The sequence below is a fragment of the Notechis scutatus genome, chromosome 13 (assembly GCF_049901735.1).
Source record: "Notechis scutatus isolate UNSWTSFEM ecotype Mainland chromosome 13, rNotScu1.2, whole genome shotgun sequence".
In the NCBI taxonomy this organism is placed as follows: Eukaryota; Metazoa; Chordata; class Lepidosauria; order Squamata; family Elapidae; genus Notechis; species Notechis scutatus.
Window position 1 is genome coordinate 5,728,688 of NC_142021.1, and position 24,535 is coordinate 5,753,222.

Sequence of the window (24,535 nt, forward strand, 5' to 3'; positions counted from 1 at the left end):
TGCTTGTTTTTTTAGATTTAAGAAATGGGAAAATGTAAAAGAAAGATTTGGAAAGTAAAACATCCTTAGCAGCAAACTGGTTAGCTAAACTCACTATCAGGGAGAAGTTTTCGTGTGTTCGTAAATAAGCTGGAAAACCTGAAGTCAAAGGGAAGAATCCTTTTGAGAAAGTGGCCGAAGAAGCAAACTTTGGCACAGTGTTAATAATACAGATAGGAGAAGTGAGTGGTTGAATGCCTTCTCCCCCCCTTTTTAAAATACACACTAACAAACAACGCTGTGATTAGGAGGCATTGAGAGTCCGTACAGAAGGAACAAGATTCATCCTGGTGTTTTTTTTAAATTTCCTGATATTGGGTCTACAGTATGTGCAACTTTCAAATTGCTCTCTAGTTCTAAAAGCTCATTATGAAAATCATAAGTGGTTTGTTTGTTTGTCTGCCTTTGTTTTCAAGAACAGCAAGAGTTTTAACCTTTAAGGTCGATCCTACAGTCTTAAAAAGAAATAACTTCAAGGTGAAGCAATTAAAAGCTTTTCTGATTTTTTTGTGTGGTTTTCATTACTTTTTTTTTCTTTCTTTCAAGAAATGCTCTCTAATCCATGTGGGAAGTTTGTTCTTCGGCCACTAGATTTGGGTGTGTACAAATGGGTCACCTTGGAAGCTGGAAGTGGAAGAAACTAGAATTGGGAACCCGTATGTATTCTCATTATTGGGTTGGTATGTAGACCAGCCACATAATGAGAATAATGTCCTTGGCAGAGAGAAAAAGGGTTTAATAGCAGGTGAATTCAGAGGGAAGGATCTGAGCAGTCCGAAGGAATGCTAGGAAATTAAGATTTTCAAAGAATCAATTAGGAGGTGTAGGAAGATGGAACAGAATAGAATAGAATAGAATAGAATAGAATAGAATTAGAATAGGATAGAATAGGATAGAATTAGGATAGGATAGAATAGAATAGAATAGAATAGAATAGAATAGAATAGAATAGAATAGAATAGAATAGAATAGAATAGAATACTTTATTGGCTAAGTGTGACTGGACACACAAGGAATTTTCCTTCGGTGTATAAGCTCTCAGTGTACATAACACTATAATTGATAAATCATGATTATAGGCATCATAATATGCTCATTGTGAATCATAAAATGCAACACTTAGTGATAGTCATTGGATACTAAATAAGCAATCAACGTAAATCATACTAGGAATCTAAACAAAACAATATAAATCATAAAGATACAATTAATATAAATGTAAATTAATATAAATGTAAAGATACATAAATGTAAAGAAAGGTGTCATGGGAGGATATTCAGGCCACACATACTTAATATGTCCCCAAGGTTTTTTTTTTTTCCCACTGGGGGTGTTGCTGTACAGTTATTCTGTTTATACCCAACCTCTGCAGCCAACATGGCCAACGGGTCAACTTAGCTGGCAAGCAACAGGACAGTGAATATACATCTAGTTCAGAATATGGAACATAGAACAAGAAGATTGAAAGGGACTTTGGAGGAAACCCTACACCACTTCAAACAAACGGTTGTCCAATCTCTTCTTAAAAACTTCCAGTGTTGGAGCATTCACAACTTCTGGAGGCAGGTTGTTCCACTGATTAATTGTTCTCACTGCTACATTAAAACTACCACATTAGCTTAACAAGTCATACAACTGAGCATGGTCACATGATGAGCTGCTTAAAGACTCACCTCTGTGACAAAGACGAAGAGCCAGCACTGTCCGAAGACGTCTCCGCGGTCATGTGGCTGGCATGACTAAATGCCGAAGGCGCATGGAACACTATTCCCTTCCCACCAAAGAGGTCCCTATTTTTCTACTTGCATTTTTTTACATGCTTTCGAACTGCTAGGTTGGCAGAAGCTGGGACAAGGAACAGGAGCTCACTCCGTGACGCGGCGCTAGGGATTTGAATATTTGGCCATATTATCCATCAAATGCTGACTGTGCTGTTGACAATTCCATGGGGAGGGATACACTGAGGTTTATTTTTTGAGGCTTCAGAAGGGACAGTTTACTTGCTAGCTTGATTTCCTAGAAACCTTGGACATTGTACCATGATCCCCACCTGAGCATCATCGCCGGAGAGTCACCACCTACCTGGTCCTTGCCTGAAGACACGTTGCTTGGCATGGGGCACATTTCAGAGCCCCCCCATTGGTCACTGACGTTCTCCAGCTGCGTTGGCAACGTCCTTGGCGACTTCCGGTCCGTTTCGCAGAAACTGATGAAGGGGAAAGCACACAACAGCACCCATGAGTCACGAGGTTAAATAATTAATTGGGCTCAAACCAGGTTCTTGAGGTTAACCATGCATTCTTGAGTCCTGGAGCAGGAAGAGCCCCCATCCACAGCCAGTTGCATCTGCCTCCTGCAAGTAAAGGCAAGCTTTCCTGTCTGCCTGAACACGAGTTCTCACGCAATCAAAAGTTAGAATCAGTCCAGGGCGATACAAAGGAACAAACAGAAACTCTACCTTCTGCCCAAAATAGAATTGTTCCTGGGCCTTTGTGGAGAGCGAAAAGTGGGGTGGGTGGGTGGGTGGAGAAAAAGAAACCAGAAGATGGATAGTTATAAGCTGAACTTGCACGGAATATTCAGCAATTGGCAGAATTCTTCCGTAACGGAGCCTCAAACTTTTCTACAATACATTTTCTGATCAAAAGCCTTTTGATTCCTGGCCATGCCTGGATTCTGGTGGGGCTATTTAATTAGTTTCAGTCCAGCTTGCCAAGGAGAAACTCAATACTCTGGTGTCACACAGGTGAGAAGAGCCCAGTTACAAAAAATAAATAAATACATTAATAAATCCAGCAATGGAAACTTGTCTACTTGGTAAAAGCTAACAAGTCTCCCTTCAAATGCCTTGTGTTACTCTTATTGGATCTTGTGGCATTCCTGCAAATAAAGACAACGGCAGAGCTACAGCTGAGCTTGGCAACAGCCAGCTGCCTAGATCATTAAAAAATATGACCAAAAAAGTATTTTTTAAATAAATCAGGATAGGAAGGACAATGCGTCTGCGGCTGAATCCACAACCACTCGGTTCTACTAGAAGAATTCTATGCAAAAACACAGATATTCTGCCGCCATCAAGGAGAATTCCTCTAACTTTCAGCCTGCTCGACTTCCATATTTATGAGAGAGCTGCTACGCTGCAGAACGAACACTGCAAACCAAACATTCAGGCAATCCTCAACTTACAACGCCTGTTTAATAACTGCTCAAAGTTACAACGGCACTGAAAGAAAGTAACTTACAACCATTGCAGCATCATGTGATCAAAATTCAGATGCTTGGCAACCGTCTTGTATTTATGATGGTTGCTGTGTCCTGAGGGTCATGCGATCCCCTTTTGCGACCTTCTGACGAGCAATGAGGAAGCCAGATTCACTTAACAACGGGGCTACTGACTTAAAAACGGCAACGATTCCCTTAACAAGGGTGGCAAGAAAGACTGCGAAATGGAGCAAAATTCATTTAACCACTGCCTTGCTTAGCAAAGAGAAATGTAGGGGCTCCGTTGTGGTCATAAGATGAGGACTACCTGTGTTAATGAGAGAGCTAGCTGCCATACTGCGGAACTGCCACTGCAAATCACATATGCAAACTTCATATTATTCCCCAACCATGCTTTGTTGACTGTTTGGGGGTTCAGTCCTTTTATGGGGTTGGTACATTGGATCCTCAGAGTTCTACCCCAAATAAAGAGAAGCCAGAAACTTCAAGAGTTTCTCTGTCCCTCCAATTCTCTCAATTCTCTCTTTTTAAAAAAAGAATTTCCTTCTGATCTTTCTTCTTCCATGCCAAGTTCAGCCGTTTGGCTTTAAGGAGGCTAAAATAGTCTCATTGTTTGCATCCCAACTAACCAACTCCAAACCAATAAACTCTGAGATGAGCATTTCCTCAAAGTTCCATTTTACTACAGTTGTCATATTGGCACATCTGGGAAAACCCGAATCTGAGAGTTCCAGGTTTTCCCTTCCCCGCCAAAAATCAAAGATCCATCCCCCTGCATCCATCAGCCCATCACATCATGGCCCAATCAAATCTTCGTCCTAACTGGAGACATCCCTCCAGTCACTCCCCTTCAGGTGCAGGGCAACATGTCCTTGACTCTCTGAGAAAAGAATGTTGTTGAGTCTAATCTTTCCCCTCTCTCTGAAATCCCCCTTCCCAAATTCCCAGGCACTGAATGTGGCAGCCTGGACGCTTCCCAATAAAATATGGCTTCCAAGGCTGACACTCCGCCAGATTGGTTCCACAGGCTAAACTAGTACCGTCTATATTTTGAGCGAATTTTTACCCTTCTGATCCACCCCATTTTTCTAAAGGTTATGTGTGGGACATCAATACAATGCAGGGAAGGGACTCAACCCAGCAGCAGACAATTGAAATGTCGTAATAGCACACAAATCTTTTCTTTAAAAAAATCAAACAGGAAACCAAACTCCTCAAAATAATTATTATTCATCACTTGGAGTGGAAGAATTATTCCCCGTTCTGGAAGCAACACATAGAAAATCAGGACAGAGAAATTACCAAGGTTCCTATTTCAGTGGTCCAAGAAAAAAAAAATTGAGCTGTTATTTCCCTGGGCAGACCCCCTCCCCAAACTTCAAAATCCATCTAGTCCCCACTTTGGTTGTTCTCCAGGGCTTGGGTTAAAGAGGTAGTGGGTCTTCCATGTTTGGTTATCTTTTAATGCTTTCTTAAAGGATCTTAAAGGATCCACCTAGCTTTACGGCTAGTTCACAATTTTGCAATCTTTCGCAATTGCGAGAAGAAAGAGAGAAGAAAGAGAGCACGGTTTACTTTGCCGTTTTGTTTCACAGCTGACAAAATATCGAGCGCTAACTGAACCAAAAAAATCCAGCGAATATATGATGACTTGAAAAGCAGAGGTACCCTCACTTCAATGCCCAATGATAGTTAATTCTTCTGCCATTAAAGTGACTTTCTCCTTGACGGGATTTATTCCCGTGTTTTTACAAGGGCATATCAAACAATCCTCACAAAAGGGAACAGTTACTCTTTCATGGTATCAGTATTGTGCTCACCTAATGAGTCCCACACATATGCACGCAAACACACATGCCAAGCAAAAATAAATTCTACAATGCAGGCACAAAGGCTTGCATTCTCCCAGGGTGTTCATTGTCTACTTTTAAGAATAAGTACATCACAGGTCGAAGTAGGTTTAAAAAGAAAAAAAAGAAAGAAATGTTTTTTTCTCATGCCTGAGCAGCTGCACTTTGTATCAAAGCCACTCTAATCAAACTTACAAACAAAAAAGGTTTATTTATCGGATTTTTAAAAAAATTCAGAACGGCCAAGGAACAGAACAATAAATCAGGAAGTGACTGCTTCAGATCTTATTTCTGTGACACCCCTTGTTTCTTTGATACAGGTGCCACAGGGGGACAATAATATTGATTAACTTTACTGAATCGCTGCAAAGTCAAATCTAAGTGTAGTAAGCAGTTTGGAACATGATTAAAACATACGCAGAAATGCTAAATTAGCATCATCGTGGCACTAGTCGGAATCAATAAAATTACTCAAGCTGTGCAATGCTTTGGATTCCAGTCTGAAAAAAAATGTTTTCGGAGCGTGTGGGAGTTACGAATAGAGCATCTGTTACAACTCATTAAAGCAGTTGCATCTGTTTCTAGGCCTGATGAAGTTCTGAAAACAGATGCAGCAGCTTTAATGAGTCACAGGCAGGTGCTGCATTCTTGTTTCTCTATACTCTGAAACCGTAATCTGGAACAAAATCCAAAGCAATGCAAATCTCTATCAATTATATGTCTTTTTCTATTCTCTCTAATGATTGCATTCACATAACCAACTGAACCTAGTGAATCTACTGTATATTGTTTGGTGAGTCAGTTCCCTAGGTAGAACCAAACCAGGGAATGAACTCCCTAGGAAGTTCATAAAACTTTTTAAAAAACTGATATTGGGTGTAATAACAGAATCTTGCAAGTCTAATTTGTGCTCTTTCGCCTCCTTCTTATACTCCAGGGAACCAATGAACTGAGCTACTTCTGAATTGTATTTCATTGCTCTGGATTGAAAGAGAAAATATTCCAACCATATTTGTTAACCAAGGCTGTCTTCTCTCTTCTGTACATAGTGTAAAAGGGATGTAGTAAGTTTCTCATGTGACACGAAGAAGCATGTAAAAGTCAGTAAGGTGTCTTTGTTTAGATCTTAGTTTAGGGCTGATGTGAAGTTGGACCCACAATAAATATTAATGTAGTGATCAGTTAAAAAGAAAACAGTCCATCAGATCCAAAGCTTAATCTCCAGCCAAGGCCCATTAGATCTCTTATCAACAGATATATGAAAATTGAAACAAGAGTCACCGTGTGAGTGAGAAGGGAAGTCTCTAAATTTGATAGATAAATAAGTAAAAATACTATCTGCATTTGCTGAAAAGTTGTAGATTTGTCTATTTGGCCTCTGAATTCCAGATCCAGTAAAACCCTTTCAGCCAATTTCATCTTTCTAACATTAGGGCTACCAACTCTCACCCCACTGCACAATTTTGCTGAATAACAACCCACATCAATTTTGACCCCTGGTGTTATGAATGATAATACTTCTAGTGCGAACGTTGGGGACAGAAACTTGAGGACCATTGTAACTGAATGGTAGTTAGGACCAGGAGTGGCCTGCTACGGGTTCGCCTGGATTCGAGAGAACCCTTAGCTAACGTTAAGGTTGGTTTGGAGAACCGCCAAATCCCACCCCTGGCTGGCCCACCCCACCCCGCTGTTCCCAGGAGTCTCTACCAGGCCTGTTTTGGGTGCGAGGTAAGTGCAGAACCCACGTGGAGGCTGAGGGAGGGTGAAAAATGGGCCTGAAAGGCCTCCGGAGTCTGGGGGAGGCCATTTTCGCCCTCACAGAGGCTCATGTCAACTCATAAAACATTTCTCTGGTCTTTTAGAGTTGCCAAAAGAAAGAGAGGGGAGAGAAGTGTGACAGCTTGCAAACTGAAACTGCATTCCATAAATGTTTTCAAAGATAGTTTCTAAGTGACTGAAGTTTTTGCTGCGCAAATTTCTAACTGGAGAGCAGGATTGATGACTCTTGGCTATGGAGGTGTCCCATTGGAGAATATGAATTATGATACACCCAGCGAGTGGGGGAAAACAAGGGTTAAAGGTGACAATGAATGATGTGTCTCAGAGTTGGCTACACCCAGGCAGCGCCAGGCATGTTTACTAATAAATCTTGAAGCTTTGAAAATCAGGCTAGAGACTCGTAATTTAAATGGGAGTAACTGCTGGAAGCCTGACAGCTTGAGGAAAGCCTCTGGGGCTTTGGGAGGGCAAAAATGCCTCCCCCCTCACCATGGCGCAGGAGGCCAACTAGGCCACGCCCACCATGGCCACGCCCACCCAACACCCAGGCAGAGAACCCATTGCTGACATTTTTTAAGCCCACCCCTGCTTAGGACTACTAGGACTAGTAGTTAGCAAAAGTGAAACGAACAAAATACAGGATCTCTAAATTATTAAGGATTTATCTGTAAAGAACAAAAGCGTGCTTTCAGGAAATGAATCAGTCTAAACGACAGCTTTATGAAATAAAGGACTGGCCTTTATAACAAAGGATGGACGATCACTGTACTTATATATGCTATGTGGAAAAAAAGTTATATTATCCTGCCAAGTTTCCCTTTTGAAGCTAGTTATGCAACGTTTGGGGTATGCTTGGATCTCCTTCAGAGGTTTTCTGGCCATCCCTCCTTGGATGGAGAACAGGAAGTGCCACAAAGCTAGGTATTTCAAGCCAGGTATTCTAATCGCAGAGATTATCTCTGACATTTTTTAAACGAAAAAAAATGTGGAGGAAATCATCTTTTTTCCTAGCTTGGGTTTTTTTGATGGCCCTGATCAGATAAAGAGCAGAACCCAACTTACAATTAAATCGCCAGCTAAGGACAACGTGGCCCAGGCTGGAGATAAATTAGACAATGGTAGCTCCACGCTGTGGGGGTAAGTGAATGAAAGAATTTGGAAGAGGAACATTCCACAGCAGAGGCCTCCAAACTTGGCCACTTTAAGACTTGTGGACTTCAACTCCCAGAATTCTCCAGCCAGCATAGTTTACTCTCTTGTGCAGCAGCAGCAGCTAAAAAAGCTAATGCAATCCTAAATTGTATTAACAGAGGGATACAATCAAGATCAAGGGGGGCATGGCTGGCTGGGGAATTCTGGGAGTTGAAGTCCACAAGTCTTAAAGTTGCCAAGTTTCGGGAACCCTGTTCCACAGTATTAATATATAATAACATAATATTAATATGGCTTCAGGTTCTAGACTCTTCAACGAGTTGGGATTTTAGGCCCTGGCGTTCCCATGGCTGAGGAACATCGCTCTACATCACCGTTTCTCAATCAGAGCAACTTTAAGATGGATGGAACCCGAGTCCCAGAATTCCTACTGGCTGGTGAAGTCCATCTTAAAGTTGAAGTTGAGAAATGCTGTTCTAGGTCAAAGGGCCAGGCCTGAAGCCATTGCATTTTTGGAAACTTAATGCCCCGTACCATGTGTTGCTCCACTTAATTCAAGATCAAGTACTTTAATGCACCCAACTTTTAAGATTTGCAGGAATACAGAATGCAATGTGTCTTTATTGCTGATCTGGGGTCTACAGCCCATGAGCTTTGCCTATGACTAACTGCTAGCTTGGCTTCAAAAAGGGCTGACAGAACAATACAAAGTGCAAAAGAGTTTATTTGTGTTGGAAATTTAATTCGAAACCAATTACTAAGCAGGTCAAATCTCAACCCAGCAGCATCTAGTCAGGCTAACCTGGTCCAGCCTCTCAAATTTTGCAAATAAGGAAAAGAACCTTGACAAAAATATGCAATAGCCATTACGGTATGTAAACAAACAGTGTTGAAACGTATGTTTAAGTCTTAGCAATCAAGAGCATATTCAGAAGTGACTCGGGTATAAATCAGGGTAGAAAAAGAACAGGACATTGTAACTTTGAACAGTTGCTAAACCAAGGGTTGTAAGTTAAGGATTATCTGCATATAAAATGGCTCAATTTTTAGGGTTTAGATATTTTCCCATCAATGACTAGGTTGTTCTGACCAAGGCTTATTTTAAAAACAAGTCTTGTTTTATTGCAATGCTGGGAGTTGTTTTCATTCCCAGCTGGTAATGAATCTCAACCAGTCCCTCGAGATAAGCACCCACCTTTCTTCCCTGTGAAGTGCTGCCAATAACAGAAGTGTCCAATGAACTAGAAAAAAAAAAAAAGACCAACTGAAGTACAAAGAGCTTCAAGAATGAATCTGAACCGAATGAATGACTTTTTTTTCCTGCAAAGGTTTTGTCATCTTGGCCTGTCCTTTATACCTTATTGGAGAGGCAATTACCTCCCAGCCTTACTCCCGAGTCGCCCCTTTTGTCTCAGCTGATCTCGCCTTCTAGCAGCTCTGTGCACATGCACAATGGGAACAGGCTCCCATGGATCCTCTGCCTTGCTGCTGCCAGACTCTGAAGGCTCTGGACACAACTCTGGAGTCAGCACACAACTCCTAGACGGTCTTAGCCTCATCTCTGCATTGGACGCAGGACCCTCGTCCGAATCCTCTCCAGGCTCCCTGGACTGATCCCCTTTCTTCCTCACTATCCAATTCCACTGCCATCTGCACAGGCTGCACAGGCTGCCGGGGAACCACAACATAGGTAGAGTTGAATTAATCCAGAACATGATAGAATCTGCTGTGGATTAATGCAACCCCCTCCCCGTTGTTAATTGGCTGGATCAGCTAAGTCATTTTTTGCTGTTGACTCGATATGCTAACCCATCCCTGACCTAAATGTGGAAACAGACCTTCTGTTTTAAAAGCTGGCTGAAACGCCCACCAGTTTTATCTCTCAGTACTAGTTATAACCCTAAGCCCCTGATGTCTATCACCAACATTTAGAGTACTGTCTTATGAAACTGAGTACAGATTTGTGGCCAGTTTTAACGCCATTTAATTTTTGCACTTTCTAGCTGTCTGCACGGGGTATGCGTCACCATCCTGTTGCATTCATATATGCTAAACCTGACCAGTGTTAGGTTCAGCTAATTTCTTTCTCGTTGGTTTTTGTGTTTTGTTTTTTTTTTGTAATGTTTCCTTACTGTAGATGCTGGGTTTTATTTTTAATGAATCAACATCGCTCCAGCTGAATTGCAACTGGTTTGCAGCTGCTTACGGGAGACACAGAGGACGAAAATGGATTCTTAACCTGCAAAATACCATTCTGCACCAAGGTTTCACCCTTCCCTTGAACTCTGGAGGCAGCAATATTTCCATTCTATTCTTCCTCTATGAAAAAACAAAACAAAACCAGGAAATCCCAGGGAGTTATAAGATAAAAAGCACCCTGAACTTCACAGCTCAGAGGGAGGTTTAACTGTTGACTAATTTTCCTTTTTTCAACCAGCCTACAGTTCCACAATGCACACCTCTATTAATTGAAAAGTTCTTGTGAAGGTGCCTTTGTATGCAATAATCTTTTAAGAGCTTATCTTGTTCCTGTGCAGGCCATTCTAACTCCCTTCCAGGGTTTGGAAAAGCCTTAATTTGCCTCAAGCAACGTTAAAATGTTCTGCTTCTGTGTTTGAACTTAGATTGGCTTCTCAAGAGGCCACCTCCTCACTAGCATCATTCTTAGGTGTGCGTTTGCATCTTTTGTCTAAGACACACAATTATCCAAAGGCAGGTATGTGGATGTTACAGATTTTTAAAACTTTGTTTTAAAATAAAAGTTTATTTTATTATGATTAGGTTTTTTTAAAATCCTGTCTTTATTATTGGAATGGAATGAAATAGAATATTTGTGAAAATCAAGACAAAAGCAAGCAATTCCTATAGGCAGTCTCTTTTGCTTGATTGTCCCTCCATCCTTGTGAAACAGAGAGACGGAAGAGGAAGAGACTTCAAGAGAGTAAGCTATTTGCTGTTCCGCATATTGAAAGCAATTCAACTTCACCACCAGCAGGGCAAGGTCAGGCAAAGGTAAGGCTGCCTACCGAAACTGTTTTCCCCCCCCTCCCCACCCCTCATTGCAGAGTGGAGAGAAAGGGATTTCAAGAGAGTAATCCATTTGCATAGCACGCCAGTGGCTTCCCACCCTGGGCTATAGCACGATGGCATTTTCTGCTGATGAGCAGAATAGAGAGTAAGCAGGTGTTTGAGGATTCCAAAGAGCAAAGGAGAGGTTTCAAGACAAACAAAAGCTGAAGGTATAAAAATGGTGTGTGTGTGTGTATGTGTGTGTTTGTATGTGTGTGAGGGGAGAGGAAGAGATGCAGTTCCTGCCTTCTTTTTGCACTCTTAATGAAAAGATGCCATAATGAAATGGCTGCATGTTGAAGTCACACATCATCCAGGAATAAAAATAATAAAGGTTTCCTTGGTCCAATTGCTCATCTCTGTTTCTTGGCTGAGGGAACCAGCATTGTCCGAAGGCATTTTCCATAGTCCTGTGGCCAATGTGACTATACGCCAAAGGCTCACAGAATGCTGTTTCCTTCCCATCCAAGTGGTACCTATTTATCTGCTCGCATTTGAATGCTTTCGAATTGCGAAGTGAGCAGGAGCTGGAGCAGGGAACGGGAACTCACCCCTGGGTCTCGAACACTGAAAAGTTCAGTGTCTTTAACCGCTGAGCCATTGCACCCCATAGTCCAGGAACAGAACCCCAAAAGAGAAAAGAAAGCAAAACATCTCCTTTTTCTTTGCCCAGGCACATGTCTATAATTAATAATCTGAAACGCACCAGGCACAAACAGAACACTTCCTACTCAGGATTGCAAAACCATCAAGTGGAAACATAATATGCTCATGTAATCAGCAGCAGGGGGTAAGGTTCTTTGCCAAAGAGTTCCAAACGTTTTGCTGGTTTCCAGAAGTAACCAACGAGGATGTACTTAATAAACGTTACTCAGAAGTTTAGACAGAGTTCAAAAAGAAAAGAAAAAGATCCAGAGATAACATGATACAAAAGCTCTGGAAGGAACAGCGCATTTCACAAAGAGCCCCGAGGTGGTTCTGCCTGTCCTTCCGTTAATCCCACTCCAGAACACCGATTTACAAAATTGAAAATATTTTCGCAAATATCTTGAGGCTCACATCTTATCCATTGCTCTTTAACTTTATGCTAATCCCGGGGAGAATAGAAACCAGACTGAATCTGTAAAGAGATCTCTTGGTTTGCAGCCAACGGCATGGATTCCTGAAGTTTTCAAGGTTTGCGAGAACAAAATTATTTGAGAACTACGTTATTTGCTACATCGTAAAATGAAGGAAACTTGGCCAAGTAAATTTCAAGCTCTACCAAGACTTTCTGGAGTGATTTGTTTTTTGTTTGGCGTGTAATTTCTTTTCTTTCTTTTTTTGAAAGGATTTCAGCCTCTCTAAATGAAACAAGAATTTTGCTTATTGAAGGATGAACGATAATACTTTCCTGGGAAGACTTTCACTTAGTGTTATGTTGGAGAAAACACCTAGCATTTTTTTTTTTTACCGTTTCTCATTCAAACTGATGAAACATAGATGTCTTCAAAGCCCTTGGAAAGGAGATGAGAACATTGGTGACCTTCTCTGGAGTGTTGTGGCATTCATTGACTGATGATGTAGGCAAGGGGTCCATGTGAATATTCTGCTTTCTATTTGATCAACTTAATTTAGATTCAACCTCCGATGATTTTCTCCTTCTCTTTCTCCTCATACTATATCTTCTCTTCGGACATTAGCGATGATGTTGGCAATCCTATTTTTATCAACAGCCGCATGAAAAAGTGCTGCTGAGTTTTATCCAAACTAGTCCTTTAGATTTTTATGTTCTTTTTCTGCCGGGACCTCGTTTGTCTTCAATCTTTCTCTGGAGGATTAAATGAAGTATACGCTGTATTTTTCTGGGTGTTGCATCACATGTCCAAAATATTCTAACCTTTACTTTTTTTATGGATTTCTCTTGGCTTTCCCAGGTGGCTTATCACCTCCTCATTTCTGATTTTGTCAAGCCAACTTATATGTAACAGCCGCCTTAAATCCACATTTCAAATGCTTCTAGTCTCTTCAAGTGGCTTTCTGTCAGACACCAACTCTCCATTCCATGTTTTTCCTGCTTAAGGAAAATTAAGTCAAAACTGGAAAGTGAAGAGATACCTACTGATGAGAATGTGATCAGGAAAATATTATGAATAGGTTAACACTTGCAATCAAAGAGAGGGAACAAACTGAATATTATATGAGATGGGAATTATTTTGTCGAGGGTTAGAGAATAAATATGAAAGTTAGAAGCAAAAGAAGATTAGTGAAATATAGAAAATATGTGAATAGAATTAAGTTAAGATGAGGATTGTTATAATAATCAGATATATTATGTATATCAGTATTAAGTTAAGCATAGTGAATTAATACTAATGTAATGAATATGGCTGTAAATTTTAATTGTTATCACACAAGATAGTTGTACCTAGATGACACACTGTTTAATGGAAGATGGATTGTTTGTATTAAAAATAAAATAAAATAAATTACAAAAAGAAAAAAAAGAAAGAAAAAAAAATCAAATCATGAGATTATCTGCATAGTCACCAGGATTTTGATCTTGACTTGATGGCTCTTTACCTTTTAACCTGGAAGAATATTCCATTGTTGATCAAGACTATTGTTCCAGGAAGTGGGATATAGAAGGAGGAAAGACAGATTCCCATTGCAAGTTTAGAAAATAATAAGCAGTGGAAATAATTTACCAAAGGAAGTTTGGAGCTTCCTTCACTGCAAAAGTTCAAGCAGAGGCAAGACAAACATCTGTCCTGGATGATTTAATTTGGATTCTTGCGCTGAATAAGAAGACTAGGCTCAACTTCTTCGATGTCTCTCTCCAGTACTAGGGTTATACGCCTTACACATTAACATTTGCAATTGCCACAGCCTGCAAGCAACTCTCTTCAAGGGCAAAATCCTACGTGAATTTTATTTACTTTTGTCTTCCCCTTCAACTAAGAGGTGATGATCTTATGGGCAGAGCACGCTTTCTATCCCAATTGTGGAAAATAAGATCCTTTAAAAATACATCCACTGCCTTACAAGTTCGTGAAAGGCATAAGCCTCAGGAGTAACAAGGGAAATATAGGAGCCGTACTAGACTCGAGGCATTAGAAGCTGGTCAAAGAGATAAGATATGACAACCATCTTTAGGCAAAGCAAAAATAGAACCAAAAGAGTGATTATCGAAGGAGTCATGGTCAACTTTCACCCATGGTTAGCGGGGGGCAGATAATATCTTTGGGGTAAGACATCTTGACATGTAGCAATCAATGATCTTGGCTGCCTTTTGATTGGCAGCATTAGAAGCATTTTTTCCCCTTTCGTGGTCTTTCAAGGAAAATAAAAGTTTTTTCCAAGTTGGGGTCTATTTTTAGTGTTTTCCTGGAAACGTCCAGGAAACTTCCATGTCTTCTTCCTGAATTTAAAAAAAATGTCCTGTGCTAGAAGGACTAGGTGAGACATGATAGTCAGATATCTCAGGGGCTGCCACAAAGAAGAGGGAGTCAAGCTATTCTCCAAAATACCAGAAGGCAGGACAAGAAGCAATTGATAGAAACTAATCAAGGAGAGGAGCAACCTGGAATTAAGGAGTAATTTCCTGACAGTGAGAACAATTAATCAGTGGAACAACTTGCCTCCAGAAGTTGTGAATGCTCCAACACTGGAAGTCTTTAAGAAGAGATTGGATAACAAAGTGTCTAAAGTAGTGTAGGGTTTCCTGCCTAAGCAGGGGGTTGAACTAGAAGACCTCCAAGTTCTCTTCTCTTCTCTTCTCTTCTCTTCTCTTCTCTTCTCTTCTCTTCTCTTCTCTTCTCTTCTCTTCTCTTCCCTTCCCTTCCCTTCCATTCCATTCCATTCCATTCCATTCCATTCCATTCCATTCCATTCCATTCCATTCTATTCTAAATCTCTAGGATTACCACTAACTTCATAGATACTCTAATACAGAACAATCAACACTACTAATTTTTACAGGACTTGCTTAGTAAGAGACATTTTGCTCTTACTATCTTGCTTAGTAAGAGACATTTTGGCCTGAACTGTGGTTGTAAGTCAAGGATTACCTGTACTTTACTTGGACCTTTCCTTTATTTGGAGGAAAAGAACAGTGCTAAAATCCAAGAATCTCTTTTCAAAATGGGGTGAAGCCAATTTTGAACTACTCTGAAGTCACCTGCCTGGGATGTTTTAATTTGGATTTCTTCACTGGGCCGGAAATTGAACTCAATTGCCCAACCAACCAACCTCTTCTGACTTCATAATTCTTTGATGCCTCTGTTTTACTTGACATTAACAAGCATGGCTCCTTGGTGGTGGAGTAGTTAGATATTCATTTGGAAGTGGAAAACACAAGACTCATGTCAAAAAAATTAACACACAGTCTTTGCCCATGAGTGCAATGTAAGCTCCATCTCTTTTGGGTTCCCCCAGTCACCTCAAAATATGTTAAGTCACATCCCTGGCTGCCCAAAGATCCTCCCAATCCTCACGTTGACCCATAGTGTAGTTGGTGAGCTTTCTGCTCGATGTCTTTTGTAAGTCTAACTGTTGTGGTTTGCAAATCCCAGCTTAGGGCTTAACGCGACTTACTTAATAAATCATGAGCAAACAAACCTCAGCTTAATGAGATGTAAACATCTCGTTTTATGTGTGTCTAAACAGCTGATGTCTCAGTTGGTCATCCGCCAGAGTACACAAGGAAACCAACGTGATGTAAACAGGAGCAGTCCGCGATGTGGGGTATTTTTTGTATAAGGTAGTAATTACGGACGTTGCTATGGTAATTATGAATAGGTTTTTGTCAGATTGCATCATTTTCTAGAAGTATTTAGAATAGAATAACAGAGTTGGAAGGGACCTTGGAGGTCTTCTAGTCCAACCCTCTGCTTAGGCAGGAAACCCTATAGCATTGCAAACAAATGATTGTCCAATCTCTTCTTAAAAACTTCCAGTGTTGGAGCATTTATAACTTCTGAAGGCAAGTTGTTCCACTGATTAATTGTTCTCACTGTCAGGAAATTTCTCCTGAGAAATTTCTCTCCTTGATTAGCTTCCATCCTTTGCTGCTTCTTGACCTGCCTTCAGGTGCCTTGGGGAATAGCTTGGCTCCCTCTTCTTTGGGGCAGCCCCTCAAATATTTGAACACTGCTATCATGTCTCCCCTAGTCCTTCTTTTCATCAAACTAGACATACCCAATTCCTGCAAGTATTCTTTATATGTTTTAGCCTCCAGCCCCCTAATCATCTTTGTTGCTCTTCTCTGCACTTTTTCTAGAGTCTCAACATATTTTTTACATCGGGGCGACCAAAACTGGATGATAGTCGTGATAGTCATAAGTGTGAAGATCGGTCATAAATCATGCTTGTCAGTGCATCATAATTTTGGAACGATGGCTAAATAAATGATTGGAAGTCGAGGACTACCTGTATAGTGATTGTTCTGACCCAGCTCCTCCCTCTCCCTCCCTCTCTCTCTCTCTCTCCCTCCCTCCCTCTTTCTCTCTGACAATTCCATTCTGTTTTCCCCCTCGGAGCTCTCAGGTTGCCTTGATGCTGACGCTGATTCCCACACCACCTCCTCCTCCTCTGATTTGGCTGCTGGGGGGGGGGGCACCTGACAGGCCACAACACTTTTACTTACAAGTCTGTCCGGCTGGGAGAAGAATACTTGTCTGCCACATCTATTCGTCTCCGCCCCCTGGCTTTTATTCCCAGAGCTAGGGTGGGGCTTTGCTAACAGCGGTGGCTCATCCTTCCCAAGGACCGGCCCATAGATTTCCACTTCTCTCCTCTCCTCTGCCTTCTGTGCATCCTCGCGCCAGGCACCGGACCCAGCTGTTCCTCCTCTTCTTCATCAGTCACCTCCAGACCTGGGGGCTGTTGACTCTCCATCGGAGGGCTGATGGATGGCCCAGACTCCGCCTCTGTCTGTCTCTCTCTCTCTCTGCCAGCTTCATTCCCTCTTCCCGCTTGGAGCTTCAGGTTGCCTGGATGGTGATCCTGACTCCCACACCTCCTCCTCTTCCTCTGATTCGGCTGCTGGAGGGGCTGACGGCTGACAGACCACAACAATGCTCCTTACTTATTTTCCCACCGTAAATATTGGGGTCAGATCTTCTGCCAAAAAAACCACAACCTCAGGTCTGCCCCAATATCTGCAGCAATATCTGCTCCTTTTAATTTAATTTTGACCCTAATTTCTGCAGCATGCACCAAAGGCTTCCAGCAATTTGAAAAAAAAAAAAAAAAAAGAACCCCAAAGAAACATATAGCTATGTTAGAACTCAAACTTGTGTTCTCTCAAGTCTGAAATAAAATAATATACAGTTAATCCTGGACTTTTACAACAGTTCATTTAGCGACTGTTCGAAATTACAACGGCACTGAAAAAAGTGACTTAATGACCATTTCCCCCACATTTTAATCAAAATTCAGATGCTTGGAAACTGACTCATATTTATGACAGTTCCATTTTGCGACCTTCTGACAAGCAAAGTCAAGAGAGAAGCCAGGTGTCCCTCAACAACCTTACTACTAACTTAACTGCAGATTCACTTAACAACAGTGGCAAGAAAAGGTCCTAAAATGGGGCAAAACCCACTTAACAAATGTTTCAATTAGCAACATAAATTTGGGGCTCAATTGTGGTCATAAGTTACCTGTATACATGCTACAGAATCACGTATGATTTGCCTGTTGTTCTCCTTGCAAACTGTAATTGCTCAACAGAGTGAAGGCTTCCTGTTTTATTCTTAACTTTCCTGCTTAAACACGAAGGAAAGAAAATTGGCCCCCAGGTGACTGTAAACTGATTGGCTCTATTTTTATCAAGACAAAAGAGGCTTCAAATACTTTGCCAAGTTGTTTAAATCAGAGTTTCCCAGATCTGGGGAAATGTCGCAGCATTGGGTCAAAGTGGTTTAGGGCACAAAAACACACAAGCCCCCGACCCAATCAGAGTGAGAACATTTAAATAGACTTTAAATGTTTTGCCTACATGGAAGAGAAGAAAAAAGACTTTTTGATAGGTAATGAAGGAAAAGGTTTGGGGTGCACTGACTTAATTCCTGCAGGATTCTCTACCAGCCTCGATTTAAATTTTAATGGTTTTCTATTTTTTTTTTTTATGATTTGTACTACGCCCAGAGTTGCCTGATTGGGGAGACAGGGTGGCTTGGAAATTTAATAAATACATAAAAAATAAATAAACCTCTGAGCCTCCCTCCCACCATGAAAAAGAATACACCTTTGAACAGTTCTCTTTTCTCTCTGTGTATGCTTTACACCTTTTTTGTGCTCAACCCCACAACAAGAGGATTGTCCCTAAAACCCCATCCTCTTTCTAAAACCTAGTTCATCTATTTTCCTCGTTATTCCTTGGCTGCTGCTTCATTTCTGGAGATGCTAATCAGATCCTCATTGCTGCTCCATTCTTTTCAGCTCCAGAGAATTAAATTTTTCTTCTGCTCACTAGCCCAGCTAAAACCTTTTGCGTTTTCTCTCCCTGCTGCAGAGCTGTGTGTTGAGTAAGAGGAGACGTAGGAAATTACAAGCATTTCAATGTCCCAACGCTAATGAAGTTGGGTGTTGTGCAATGCCATTGCTGGGGGGAAATTTTCTTCTAGAATAGAATAGAATTCTTTATTGGCCAAGTATGGTTGGACACACAAGGAATTTGTCTTGGTGCAAAAGCTCTCAGTATACATAAAAGAAAAGATACATTCCTCAAGAGTCAAGAATCATCAGGTACAACACTTCATGATAGTCATCGGGTGCAATAAGCAATCAAATCATACTAGGAAACAGTCAATATAAATCATAAGGATACAAGCGACAAAGTTACAGTCATACAGTCACAAGTGGGAGGGGATGGGCCATAAGGAATGATGAGAAGATTAATAGTAATAGTAATGCAGACTTTGTAAATAGTTTGTAAACAATGTTGAGGGAATTATTCGTTTAGCAGAGTGATGGGAAAAAAACTGTCCTTGTGTCTAGTTGTTCTGGTGTGCAGTGCTCTATAGCATTGTTTTGAGGGTAGAAGTTGAAACAGTTTATGTCCGGGATGTGATGCAACGCCTCCCCAATTTCAAAAACCAAGGATGCATCAGCCAAGCTCCTTCAAGATGATGGGAGCCTCATCTATGATTTCTCTAAGGCAGACCTGTGTATTTTAGGTATATCTGAGTATATCTGGCCTTTTGGCTGTCCTTATCTGGCCCGGGTGAGATCAATTGGAAATTAGAAATTGACTGCAAATAAGATGTAATGATATGTATTCTTACCAATAGCAGCTAAGCCAAACTGTATAATTTATTGCTTTTAATAAGGTACTAAAACTAATATTGAGAAGAGTTAAGTTCAGTCTATTGCTTCAGCCCTTCACAACTGTTCCATCATCAAATGTAGCCCCTTGGGAAAATGAATGGCCCACCCCTGCTCTAAGGGGATACAAGTTGAGTCAGGTGAAGTTAGATAATGGACTTATTCTGAGAATGGCTTGTTTTTCTCTATCTAAAATGCAGCTTCATACATTAAATCATCAATTAGGCATGGTTCACGAGCTAGCCATTTTATCCATTTTTTAGCAATGTGTTTTTCCAGTTCAGGAACTGTCCATTTTCAAGCAAGCCAACGCTAAAAAGTTTGAAATGAGCATCCATTAAAAATGTAATCCATTCTCATGTTATGCTTGTCACTGTCTCCTCTGCTTCGTTATTTAAGATCCTCATTTTTATCCAATTAAGGCTCCTACTGATTAGTCAGGACAGGGCATTGGGGGAATTTTGATTAGTTCATGGGCATTGGGGGAATTTTCCATGTATTTAAAGCATATAAGAGAACAGGTGAGAGAATGGGAGGAAAGGACACGATTGTTACTAAGAGGGAAAGCAATTCGAAATGGAGACCAACTTTCATGAAACAAGTTTTCTTCATTCAGGGAAGAAGCAGGGGAGAAGAGAAGAGAAGAGAGGAGAGGAGAGGAGAGAAGAGAAGACAGAAGGAGAGAGAAGAGAAGAGATTCCTTATTGGCCAAGTGTCATTGGACACACAAGGAATTTGTCTCCAGTGCATAAGCTCTCAGTGTACATACAAACAACAAATATAATCATAATGATGATGCCCATAAGAGAAGATAATATGAAAGATGAGAAGGACAATAGTAATATAGCCCTACTGCATGGATGGAAATCCTTAGGCACAAGACAGTGCCGTGGGAATTAGGTGTTTAGCAGAGTGATGGCATGGGGGAAGAAACTGTCCTTGTGTCTAGTTGTTTTGGCATCCCGAGGGGAGGAGTTGAAACAGTCCATGATGTGGGGGGTCTGTAGATACTTTCTCAGCCCTCTTTCTGACCAGTATATACGGTAGGTTCTCAATGGAAGGCAGGGCACCTTTATTTCTCACTCTCTCCCCCCCACCCCATTTCCCTCTGATTCCAGCACAAGGCCCTTTGCTAAATGAGCACCAAACATTCCAGCCATGCCTTCATGGCCAACGCAGAATAGATTCTAAAGTCAGCATTCACATAGGGAGATCTTGCTCCTTCCTGGCTGTTGCTAAGACCGTACTCACTCAGGGAAGAGAGGTGGTTAGGCATACAGGGAGCTGTAATCCCATATGATTTGGAGATGATAAAAATACAGGGAGTCCTCGACTTACAACTGTTCATTTAGTGACCATTGAAAAAATAGACTTACGAACGTTTTTCGTACTTATGATTGTCAGCAGCATCTCCATGGTCACATGACTAAAATTCAGACACTTGGCAATTGGCATGTATTTATGACAGTTGGGCTATTCCAGGGTCATGTGATCACCTTTTGCAACCACCCCAGCCTGCTTCTGATAAGCAAAGTCATTGGGGAAGCCAGATTTGCTTAACGACCAAACTCAACTCAACCCAACTCAACCCAACCCAACCCAACTTAACTCAATGGAACTAAACTAAACTAAACTAAACTAAACTAAACTAAACTAAACTAAACTAAACTAAACTAAACAACGGCCATGATTAATTTAACTGTGGCAAGAAAAGTAAAATTCACTTATCAACTGTCTTGCTTAGCAATGGAAATTTTGAGCTCAACTCTGGTTGTAAGTCAAGGACTCCCATAGCATAAAATGAGTTTCGCATCCTACCTGTCCACCTGGACTTCAACATCTCTCACTCCCATCTTGGCTTCAGCATTGCCATTGAGTTCCTTGCTGTTGCCCTTCAGAAGATCCAGAACGGGTTCAATCTCCTTGAGCAGTTCACTGTTCTCAACGCTGCCATTCAGGCAATGGTTAGGAATATCCTGGTTTCCTTTCAGGGTGTCCTTGGCCACGTTGGTGGCTACCATGCCATTGACGTGCACCAGGTTTTCTTCCCCTTGCCCATTCTCCCGGTTACACCGGGAGCTGACCGAGCCCCCCATGCTGCGTTCTTCCCCCTGTTGCTTCTCTTTGGTGCGGATGCTCGGAGCAGATGCCTGATCGCCTACTGTTGGCGTCCCACACAGAGGTCTGGTGACACGGATGGTTTTTGGTGTCCCGTCTCCAGTGAAGGTTGTCTCTAGGTGAGTGGTGAAGCCCTCGGGGCCTCTTAAGATGAGAACAACGTAAGTTTCCGAAGCGATGCTTCTAAGGACTCCTAAGGCTGCGTCATAGTTCATGTCAACCAGGGGCTTCCCATTGACCGCTAGGATAATATCTCCTGACTGAATAAGGCCACTTTGTTCTGCTGCCCCTCCTCGGATCAAGTCAGAGATGATCACAGGTGGCTTGTTAACTCGTTCCTTCACCAGGAACCCGAGGCCACCCACCTTCCGTTTGAAGAGCTTCACCGAGATTACATTCGGCTGAATCTGTTGGACACTGAATACATTCTCTTCCATTGTAGTCCTGAAATCGTCCAGGCCTCGAGATCAGGATCTCACACAGTGTAGAGATGGACCCTCAGTAAGTCCACAGCTGAGCCACCAACCTCTGATGAGCAAGAGAGAGAAAGAGCGCAAGGCTTTGTATCTGTTTGCAAGCTGGGGGAAAGCCGGCTTTCTTTGGGGAGCTTCACCTCTTGATAAAAGATAAATTCGTAGGTCATGCAGCCATCTCTGCAGATCTGGCCCAGATCATTCCCTAGAAGGCAACAAAGCCATCCCTCCTACATGAAGTGAATGGATAACTACGTCAAACATCTTCTGGCTCAACAGATGGCTGAAGAAGATGTTGCTCGCCAAGCATTCTTCGGTGTCTGGGGACATGGGATTGGCTTCACATCATCTTTACCTACAGAGAGAGGGTGGGAGGAAGAGACAGAAAAATAAAAATATCAGACTGGCTTAGACCTTGGAGATGGGCAAAACATACTAAACCAAGAATATCTAACACAGCAGAGCAGAATGCGTTGTGAGGTTGTTGTAAGTCACAAGTTTGTGGTGAAGTAATAGAATAGAATTCTTTATTGGCCAAGTGTGATTGGATACACAAGGAATTTGTCTTTTGCCCTCAGTGTACATAAAGGAGAAATAAAATACATTCATCAAGATACAACACTAAGTGAGAGTCATAAGTTACTAATAAGCAATCAAATCATACTAGAAAACAAATAAAACAATATAAATCGTAAAGATACAAGCTATATGGATATAGTCATAAGTGGGAAGAGATAGGTACTAGGATGAGAAGAAAAACAGCAATATAGTCTTAGTAAATAGTTTGACAGTGTTGTGGGAATTAGTTGTTTAGTAAAGTTCAGGGAAAAACTATTCTTGTGTCTAGTTGTTCTGGTTTCCAGTGCCCTATAGCATTGTTTTGAGAGTAGAAGTTAAAACAATTTATGTCCAGGATGTGAGGGGTCTGGAGATATTTTCACAGCCCTCTTTTTGACTCATGCAGCATACAGGTCTTCAATGGAAAGCAGGTTGGTAGCAATTGTTTTTTCTGCAGTCCTAATTATCCACTGAAGTCTGTGTCTGTCTTGTTTAGTTGCAGAGCCAAACCAGACATTTATAGAGGTGCAGATTACAGACTCAATAAGAAGTAAGTAAGAATAAGAATAAGTAAGTAAGTAAGTAAGACTAAGAAGTAAGAAGACCTCATCCCCATGCAGTCTGTCTCTTGGTCCAAATTTATTTGCAGAGTTTAATTTTTTTTAATTTGCATAACTTTAATATTTTAAGTGTTTTTTCTATTTCTGTAAGCCTCCCAGAGTCACCTTTTAAGAAAGATGGGCAGCTTAAAATTTTAATAAACAAATAAAAAAAGTTGAGGACTCTTAGCTCCAGTATTTTGGGTAGGAGGCAAATGTTTCTCCTTGACTGAATCTCAGCCAGGTTTCACCACATGGAAAAGATTTAAAAATTTGTTATTTTTCATTTGAATAACATTGCTTATCATGGTTTTTTTTAGTATTTTTGAGGTCAGTTATAAGCTTCTGGGGTCAGCTTTGTACGCTCAGTGGTGGGTATCAATAATTGTAATAAATAATAATTAGAATGAACCTTGGAAAATAACAGTGGGATTTCAATGCAAAAACCTTGTGAGCTAATTAGCAGGTACTGTATAACGAACAATAGGAAATCTGGGCCAACAGAATGTTTGACTTAACAGAGAATGAGGTTATTAATTTTCACATTTAAAAGAAATGCACCAAGTTTGAGGCATGATTTGCTTTAGGGATATAATAACAGGTTGCTACGTGGTAGAAGATTAGATTAAAAGAAAGTCTTCTATTGACGAAAGCAACCATGATTAAATCAGACTGTAGAGTAGAAAATGGAACAACAGAGTTGGACCTTAGAAGTCTTCTACTCCAACCCCCTCCTCAAGCAGGGGACCCTATACCATGCCAGACAAATGGCCATCAAATCTCTTCTTGAAAATCTCCAGTGTTGGAGCATTCACAACTTCTGGAGGCAAGCTGTTCCACTGGTTAATTGTTCTCACGGTCAGGAAATTTCTCTTTAAAATTCGAGGTTAGATTTCTCTTTGATAATCTTCTATCCATTGTCTTTCGTTCTGGATGATACATTCCAATCTCTTACTCTAATTTATTGGTACAAGCCCTTGCTGAATGCAAAAAGCAGCAGATAAGCAGCTAATTGGCTTAGATGAAAGTCAATATGTACAGCTTTTTAAGACCGTATGAGGCAAAGATGGTGAAGATGTCAAATTATACGGAGCTGCCAATCGGTATTGTCAACATATTTTGGAACAGAAAACCCTTTTGTGAAAGTTAAAAGAGTAATATGATGAAGTCACCGTTCTTGAACAAATGGGAAAGGGATTAGGGTGCTGTCCAGTGGCTGAATGTGAACAAGAAAAGGGAATAATGCCGTAGTAGGGAATACAAATAGCTCAGGATTAAATTGTTGGCTTCTTGGTATTCTCTGAGCTTGGTTGTTTTCCTGCAGATATTTTGTTATTAGGCTAGGCAACAACTAGCACTGC

The 24,535-nt window shown here is 41.1% G+C and overlaps 2 protein-coding genes across 4 annotated transcripts in view; one reads left to right on the forward strand and one right to left on the reverse strand.

Annotated features, from left to right (window-relative positions):
• Positions 1–24,535, reverse strand: part of NOS1 (nitric oxide synthase 1) — a 107,768-nt gene that overhangs the window by 52,900 nt on the left and 30,333 nt on the right. For all 3 annotated transcript variants that reach the window (XM_087942811.1, XM_087942812.1, XM_087942813.1), the window contains exons 2-3: positions 21,245–22,372; positions 2,123–2,246 (exon numbers count right to left, since the gene is read on the reverse strand). In XM_087942811.1, the coding sequence (XP_087798937.1) occupies positions 2,123–2,246; positions 21,245–21,981 (861 nt within the window). In that variant the 5' untranslated portion in view covers positions 21,982–22,372. The remainder of the gene's footprint in view (positions 1–2,122; positions 2,247–21,244; positions 22,373–24,535) is intronic.
• RFC5 (replication factor C subunit 5) overlaps positions 1–24,535 on the forward strand; it is a 352,752-nt gene that overhangs the window by 48,887 nt on the left and 279,330 nt on the right. The window lies entirely within an intron of this gene.